Genomic DNA, 7,744 nt, shown 5'->3' with positions numbered 1-7,744 from the left:
ACTAATAACTTGGAGGTTTGTAAATTTTTTTCGGACCTCCTAGCTCCATCTGGTAGCGCCCAAAAATACTTGAACAGTTTTGACGTGTAATCAGTTTTGCATTGTAGGTAACTGTAGATTTGATCAAGTGTTTTTGCTCACAAACTTATAATAAATTATTTTATTAACAATAAACAAACAGATTTATGTGTACCTATGTCTAGGTCGCCAAAAGTGGTCACGCTAATTTGTCCATGACTGTCAGTCTTTAATAGTTTCTCGTCGGCGATAGTTATCAATCTAACCTAACTCTCAGCTGGCAGCAAAGTAATTTAACCGGCAGTAAAAAGGCCACATGGGAGCACGAGCACATTTGTTTATCTACGATGTTGTCTATAAGTAACATTAAAATGATTAATTTCGCGAAGCATTTAATTTGGAAAAATCATACAGGTAACACGTACTCTCATTTAAGAAGTTTTCGTGACAAATACAAGCATGTGGTTCAGGCTTTTAATTATTGCACGGAGTACAACACTATTGATGTTGCTGATGTTGTCGAATCCAAATCGAGTGTTGATCCCAGAGTCGAGGCATTACGAGAAAAATTGTTATTTTGCGATCATCTGGATCACCATAAAGTGGAAGTAGGTTACTTAATGCGTTTCAAACAGCGAAAAATAGCCGAAACGAAAGAAAAGAGAGCAAAGACTAAGACTCTCATTAATGTTCCTGTGTACAGCGTATTCTTGGACAATGATAAAGGCGACGACAATGATTTGCCAAAGGAAAATACAAATATTGAAGAGGAAGACGTAATAAGGCCTGTACACATGCCGTATGCCAGCACAGATGAATACACTAGTGTGGATACATCTCTGAACAATTCAGAAAAGAATAAGAATGCTTCAGATCAGAGTTTCGATGAAAATATAACATCATTGAATGAAAAGTACATGGCTCTGTATGACAAGTACTTAGAAGCAAAGACAGCAGTTTCTGGTGAGGAGAAAGAGGTAACTCTGAAGGATTACATGAAAGAATTTGAAACAACCAGATCATACAAGACAGATTTTTCCACTGTCCCACCTAATTGGATGGTTGACTTTGAGGAATTCGACGATACACTTGAAGAAGACACATGGTTCAAGAATTACGGCACTCCAGATCCAAACTCCAGTGTCAGTTTAGTACCATGCGGTGGATGCGGTGCCTTTCTGCACTGCAGAGACCCTGCCATACCAGGTTACTTGCCCTCAGAGTTGTTTCAGAGAAAGAGTGAGCGGAGACTGCGGCGTATGATTTGTCAGAGGTGCCATTTCCTAAAGTATTACAACACCGCGCTGGATGTGAAGGTATCGCCAGATGAATACATAAATCTCTTGAAGGTAATAAAGAGGAAAAAGTGTGCCGTTATTCTGATGGTCGACCTGACAGACTTTCCATGCAGCATATGGCCTGACATAAGTAGCGTACTGAGTCCTGGAACGGCAGTATTCGTGGTAGGGAACAAGATCGATCTGTTGCCCCAAGATTCAAAAGGTTTCTTCGTACACGTCAAGGAGTGCCTGTCGAAGGCCGTGGAAAATACAGGAATCCCAAAAGAAAACATTAAACACGTGGAACTTGTATCTGCCCAGACTGGTTATGGCATAGAACAACTGATAAATAAACTCCATTCCTTATGGAAATACAAAGGTATGTGTTTTCAATTTGTTTTGCGAAGAATATAGACCTCACATTTCTCGCACGTTATAATTTTTAGGAGACGTTTATCTGATTGGATGCACGAATGTAGGGAAATCCTCATTGTTCAATGCTCTACTGCAGTCTGATTACTGCAAAGTGCAAGCCGTCGATCTTATACAACGTGCAACCATTTCCCCTTGGCCGGGTACAACGTTGAACCTCCTAAAATTCCCGATTTTGAACCCTGTTAAGTGGAGACTCTACGAAAGAATGATGCGACTGAAAAGTGAACGAGTATTGACCCAGGCTGAAGCGAGTGCTAGAATGGAGGAGTTCCACATAACGGGTAAATTAAAATACGCCACGTTGCAAAGTGAGTATCGATAATGCAAAGTGACAATAATATATTATTTTGATAACGCGAAAGTAAATGTTCATGCTTCAACTACAGATCGCATTGGCAGGACATTTCGATCGAAATCAGAGCTCACGCGACAAATCAATCCGTTCTTGGAAACGAAGTTCACAAAGCGGCAAGAACAATTTGGCTTCGACGAGAATGAGGAGGAGTATAGAGAGAGCCGCTGGTGTTATGATACTCCCGGTACCATTCAGCCGGATCAAATTTTAGATCTGTTAACGACGCAAGAACTTCTAACGGTTCTGCCGGATCAGATAATCTCACCTAGAACTTTTATCCTACACTCGAGTCAAACGATATTCTTGGGCGGAATGGGCAGGCTGGATTACTTGGAAGGCGATAAGTTTATTAGGTATTTCTTACGACCGTCACGATGTGTGTTAATAATTGATAATACAGTAAACTGAGGATATGTCGGACGTTTCATAACGATCGTACGGTATTGTCTAGGTGCACGATATTTTTAAGCGACAAAATACCAGTGACTGTAACTCTTACTAAAGATGCGGACAGTGTATATGATGAGTTACTTAAAACGAAAGCCTTCGTCGTACCTGAGAATAATCCAAACCGGTTGAAGTACTGGCCGGCAATGGGATCTAAGGAGATGGAAGTTACTTGTATTGGAAGAAAAGAATCGGTTGCTGACGTAGTTCTGTCCAATGCAGGTAATTCATCCTTACCCTAGGGGAAAAAAAATATGCTCTAATTTTCACTTTCGTAGCGGTAACTTTATGATTATTATAGGGTGGATCGCGATCTCCGGTAAAAAAGATCAACGTGTTTTATTGAAGGCTTGGACTCCGCAAGGACGTGGTTTGTACCTCAGAACGCCGGCGCTCTTGAAGAGCTCAGTTATCCTGCATGGCAAGCGAGTTTCAGATATACCGACATATAAAAGTGGACGTCAGGTGTATAACAAATAAAAAAAGATTTCTTATCCATATTTTTATTCCTAGGATATTCTCATGTCACATAGTTGTTTATTTAATCGATTTAATTACTTAGAAATACATGTACATATTGTCACTAAATGCACCTACTACAATGGCTGAAATGTGTTAATAATTGAACAATTTCTTATATTAACACTTGTTTTACACGATTCACATCGGTTAATACTTTGAATCACATATCTATTCTTTCTCTTCGTTGAACATCGTGTAGATATAAAACATTTAATTCACTTTGTTCCCAAATTTTATATTATAATATACAACTCGGTAGAGTAAAATGAGCGATGAGGGTATAATTATTATACATCAACCATCGACTTCCTGCGCCCGCATTTTCGCTTGCTTGTACATCCTTTTGTAAAATTTTTCCAGGTTTTTGTAAAATCCATGCCCCGAGTAATCACGAGTGAATTGGCAACTCGGATTACATTCTTCCACACTGAAACATTCCCGAAGTTCAAATCACTGCAATTTACGCGACAATTTTATTTAACACATTCACCGTCAAGCGTAATTTATAATTGACTTTTTATTCACTCCAACTGGATTATTACGATTTATCGTAATATTGGGTCGTCCGGAAAGTTCGTGCCGATTTTTAATAGATGGCGTTGGAACATGTCTGAATATATCAATGTATTGAAAACATACGATTTATATACATATGCTTAAAGGTGACATTTCAACGCATCTTTAGGAAAAAAGTTGTTTGAGAAAATTGATTCGTGTCAGTTTTGTACTCTTTTGAAGATGGAAGAAAACAAAGAACATTTTAGACACTTGATGCTTTTCTATTACCGGAAAGGCAAAAATGCCTCACAAGCAACAAATTCGATATGTTCTGTTTACGGAGAAGGCGCTTTAGCTGAAAGAACCGTACGTAAGTGGCTCGCTAAGTTTAGAGCTGGTGATTTTAACCTTAAAGACCAAGAACGCTCGGGCAGACCCTCTACTACTGATGATAACCAAATCAAGACACTGATCGAGAATAACCCGCGCTACACGACACGTGAATTAGCAGAGATACTGAAAATATCGAAAACCACTGTCCACGATCATGTAGTGAAGCTTGGTTACGTAAGTCGCTATGATGTATGGGTTCCGCATAATTTGGCCGAAAAAATTTAATGGATCGCATTTCCATCTGCGACTCGCTGTACAAGCGCAACGAAAACGTACCATTTTTGAAGCAATTAGTGACGGGTGACGAAAAATGGATCATTTACAACAATGTAGAACGAAAAAGATCCTGGGGTAAGCGAAATGTACCAGCATTAATCACTCCGAAAGCCGGCCTTCATCCAAAAAAAGTCATGCTCCGTGTCTGGTGGGATTGGAAAGGAATCCTATATTATGAGCTCCTACCACACAACCAAACGATAAATGCAGATAAGTACTGCTCGCAACTGGACGAGTTAAAGACAGCGATTCAGGAAAAACGTCCAGAATTAGCTAATAGGAAGGGCGTCGTGTTCCATCAGGACAATGCCAGATCTCATGTTTCTTTGACTACCCGACAAAAATTGTTGGAGTTTGGCTGGGATGTGCTACCTTACCCACCGTATTCACCAGACATTGCACCTTCAGACTTCCACTTATTTAGGTCTTTGCAAAATTCTCTTAGCGGCAAGAACTGCAACTCTTTGATCGACATAAAAAAACCACCTTGAGGAGTTTTTCGCCGAGAAACCTAAGAAGTTCTGGGAGAATGGAATCTTCCAGTTGCGTGAAAGATGGACAAAAGTTGTGAAATAAAACGGTGCATATATAAGTCAATAAATATTTATCGACATAAAAAAATGTTGCCTTTGAATTTTCCTTCAAAATCGGCACGAACTTTCCGGACGACCCAATACATCCATATAATTATTTGTTTAATAAAAATATTAAATTTTTTTTACAAATGCTTTTTGTGCCAGCGTTATGCTTTTCTATTATTATTAAATAATCATTATTCCACAAATGTAAGTAATTGCGTATTGTAATGTTATTTCCGTCTTGATACATTTATTGCAAATCAGTCGAGGCGTAAATGGTGACCGTCATGATGGTGAATGCGTTAACATTACTTACTTCTCCGCCACAGCTTCAGCAACGCAGAATTCTTTTCTAGTCCTCTGAAGATTTCTGATTTTAGATTGCAATCTGCAACGATACAATAATATCATAAAAGCACTCGGTAAACATATGCGCTTTCAATACACTCACAATGACGTCGTTGCTTCTTCTTGCGTGTCGGATGCACTATTTAATCTAGAGACACAGCAGCATTCTCTATCGGATGAATTTCTGTGATATCTTTGTTTAACGTCAACGTATTTCTTGGCAATGTCCGAGTCGTCCAAGTAACACTTAGAAAAATAACAATTGTATTTCAAACAAACTGGGCAGTTGTCCATAACATGGACACTATCACATATGACAGCGGTTTCGGCTGGTTTCTGACAATACGGTCGAGAAACGCACGTAGAATCTTTTCTCGAATGATAACACTGATCGAGCCGTGATCCCGTCTGATGACTCGTGGTGCAAAAGGGACATTGACGAGAATCACCCACGCTGCTGGATCTCTGACGATATCTGTTACGTATTACAGAACTACGTATTGGCAAAATATATTAATAAATATATTTTTTTAATATTGATAATGTACGATGACGATACTCACGGTCGGCAGCTTTGAGATCTTGGCTTACTCTTACTATGACACACTCTTCGTTGTCTTATAATACCCTTAACCGGTCTTTTTCTCTGACACGTTTGCTGAAATAAATTTACAGGTATACAGGATTGACGTTTCTTGCTTAGAATCCTTATAATTCAAATAAATATTATGTGACGGGAGAGAAAATACAATGCCGTGCAATTGTCGATTTCAATCTCCATCTACGAAGTACCTTAGAATTTATCATTTTTGGATTGATGACATAACATTTGCTCATACTTGTGTCGTAGGAGCCCAGTACTTCTTCGACAACTGTTCTAGTAGAAATCTCGATTTTGGGCGCGATGATACCCTAGCGCAAAAGGTAGATAAAGAAGTCGTTTATCGTAGGCTAAACAACTGGATATCAGAGACATACAGGGTAACATTTGGTCGGCTCCATCAGCAAGTCTATGTCCACGCCAGCCAGCAGGCCTTTGAAGCATGGCGCGGGATACAGTAAGTCCGCCAAGTTTGTTTCAAATATGGCCAGAGTGATGCCGCGGCTGGTCGGTGTTGCCCATTGTATCAATTCCGCGTACAGGAACTCTTGCTCTAAGGTATGTTGCAGCTCCGCCAGAGAAACTACCCCACTGAACACTTTACTGCAGGCAAATTTATCGTGGAACAATAGCGGAAAAACGGGCCTTATTCTGTGAGTCTCCATGTAGGAATTCAACATGTTAAGCTGCAGAGCCACTTTGCCATTAGGGCACAACCAAACGCCAGGGCACGTTACCTGAAACGCATGACACATACTTCGACATGAATATTTTTGGGAATAACGAAGATAGAACCGGAGATAAAAATTATTTATTTAATAACGAAGATATAAACTAAGATAAAAATTATTTAATATCTAATTTAAATTATCAGCTGGCAATATATGTACCGCGTGTATATCCAACTGCACTTTAACGCAGAAAGCCCTGCCTGCCATGTCTGATGACAGCTTCATTGATTACATGGTTAATAACATTGTTGCCCGATTCGTACACGTCATTTGCTTTTACTTTGGCACTCTCATGATGAGCGGCAGCGACACACGAATTTTCAGCTACGTATACTCGGGCTGAATGTCCGCGTTCAGGCCTGATTGTCCGAACTGATCTCGAAAAATGTACACGTGCACCCTTGGGAACCTATGCCATCATGGGGAAAGAGTTACCACGGCACTTGTTGCCAAGGAACAGCGACACAACATTACTCGAATCAATGCATCAAGACTTTTCAAGATTAGCTGCTATAAAAGTTCGCAATCTTGTCTTTTCTTAATGCAAAAAGAAATTTATAGGACACTCGACCAAATGTTATGTTTTATTTTTAATAAAATAATCGTAATGTCTTTTTTTTCATGTCTTAAACGGCACGCCCGTAAATTTCTTCTCTGGCAGACCTTGCAATTTTCTAAGTTGAATTTCGTTCGCAATAAAATCCGACTGTTTACGAGAGAAGCATAATCTTGGATCCCTCGTGACAGGTATCAGTGGCACGCTAAACCAGCCGTATCTATGAATAATTTATTATTATAATTTGGCCTTCATTTATGCATGTTTATCGACTTACTCCATGTTCACCGCTGGTGGTCTAAACGTGTAAATATCTTTAGGCGTCGCCTCTGTTTGCCGTTTAATTAAGTTAACATCATCCTCTCTAACGTCTGACGGAGAGATAACATCATGCCTCGCATAAAACTTGCCGGTTAACGATTTCGTTCGTGTAGTAGTGGGCACAAATGTTTTTTGCAAAGTTATCAGTTTATTCTCCTTTTCGTATCTTTCTATATAGAAGCGCAATTTTATAGGATTTGTCAGCAAGTCGGTCGCCATATTTTCGGATGATTAAATTACGTAATTGTTATTGCGAATACCACATATATATAAATAGAATTGAACTTTATCGCGAACGGAGCTAATTTCAAGATCTCTTATTTGCACGAAACGTCGCTGTTAAATAATATTTAATTAATAATAATAATTAATTAATAAATTAATA

The 7,744-nt window shown here is 39.2% G+C and overlaps 3 protein-coding genes across 4 annotated transcripts; 1 reads left to right on the top strand and 2 right to left on the bottom strand.

Annotated features, from left to right (window-relative positions):
* The first annotated feature begins 82 nt into the window (after nucleotides 1–82).
* LOC105281095 (nitric oxide-associated protein 1) lies at nucleotides 83–3,146 on the top strand. Of its 2 annotated transcripts, XM_026969824.1 has the most exons (6): nucleotides 83–626; nucleotides 722–1,677; nucleotides 1,745–2,041; nucleotides 2,120–2,441; nucleotides 2,540–2,757; nucleotides 2,837–3,141. In XM_026969824.1, the coding sequence occupies exons 1-6, from the start codon at nucleotides 478–480 to the stop codon at nucleotides 3,013–3,015; spliced, it is 2,121 nt and encodes a 706-aa protein (XP_026825625.1). In that variant the 5' UTR covers nucleotides 83–477; the 3' UTR covers nucleotides 3,016–3,141. The 2 variants fall into 2 exon arrangements, with proteins under 2 accessions (XP_026825625.1, XP_019887746.2); XM_020032187.2 differs by having other exon boundaries at nucleotides 83–1,677; nucleotides 2,837–3,146.
* LOC105281094 (spermatogenesis-associated protein 6) lies at nucleotides 3,023–6,863 on the bottom strand. Its single transcript, XM_011342079.3, has 7 exons — nucleotides 6,642–6,863; nucleotides 6,129–6,488; nucleotides 5,943–6,062; nucleotides 5,714–5,808; nucleotides 5,254–5,625; nucleotides 5,119–5,190; nucleotides 3,023–3,484 (listed from the first exon to the last, which is right to left on the bottom strand). Exons 1-7 carry the CDS (start codon nucleotides 6,705–6,707, stop codon nucleotides 3,352–3,354), a joined length of 1,218 nt encoding a protein of 405 aa, XP_011340381.1. The 5' UTR covers nucleotides 6,708–6,863; the 3' UTR covers nucleotides 3,023–3,351.
* A 218-nt stretch (nucleotides 6,864–7,081) lies between these two features.
* Nucleotides 7,082–7,701, bottom strand: LOC113561998. The gene is made up of 2 exons (XM_026969830.1): nucleotides 7,316–7,701; nucleotides 7,082–7,258 (listed from the first exon to the last, which is right to left on the bottom strand). The coding sequence occupies exons 1-2, from the start codon at nucleotides 7,576–7,578 to the stop codon at nucleotides 7,102–7,104; spliced, it is 420 nt and encodes a 139-aa protein (XP_026825631.1). The 5' UTR covers nucleotides 7,579–7,701; the 3' UTR covers nucleotides 7,082–7,101.
* Between the last annotated feature and the right edge of the window lie 43 nt (nucleotides 7,702–7,744).

The sequence above is a fragment of the Ooceraea biroi genome, chromosome 5 (genome assembly GCF_003672135.1).
Source record: "Ooceraea biroi isolate clonal line C1 chromosome 5, Obir_v5.4, whole genome shotgun sequence".
Lineage (NCBI taxonomy): Eukaryota > Metazoa > Arthropoda > Insecta > Hymenoptera > Formicidae > Ooceraea > Ooceraea biroi.
Note: the sequence above shows the minus strand (reverse complement) of the source record. Positions and strands in the feature narration are given on the sequence as shown.

Coding starts and splice junctions, on each gene's coding strand:
- LOC113561998 (XM_026969830.1), bottom strand. CDS start 7,578: ATGGCGACCGACTTGCTGACAAATCCTATAAAATTGCGCTTCTATATA. Junction 7,259..7,315: donor CCACCAGCGGTGAACATGGA/GTAAGTCGATAA, acceptor AATTATTCATAG/ATACGGCTGGTTTAGCGTGC.
- LOC105281094 (XM_011342079.3), bottom strand. CDS start 6,707: ATGAAGCTGTCATCAGACATGGCAGGCAGGGCTTTCTGCGTTAAAGTG. Junction 5,809..5,942: donor CAAAAATGATAAATTCTAAG/GTACTTCGTAGA, acceptor AATTTATTTCAG/CAAACGTGTCAGAGAAAAAG. Junction 5,191..5,253: donor GAAGAAGCAACGACGTCATT/GTGAGTGTATTG, acceptor GTATCGTTGCAG/ATTGCAATCTAAAATCAGAA.
- LOC105281095 (XM_020032187.2), top strand. CDS start 366: ATGTTGTCTATAAGTAACATTAAAATGATTAATTTCGCGAAGCATTTA. Junction 2,442..2,539: donor GAAGGCGATAAGTTTATTAG/GTATTTCTTACG, acceptor GGTATTGTCTAG/GTGCACGATATTTTTAAGCG. Junction 2,758..2,836: donor CGTAGTTCTGTCCAATGCAG/GTAATTCATCCT, acceptor TGATTATTATAG/GGTGGATCGCGATCTCCGGT.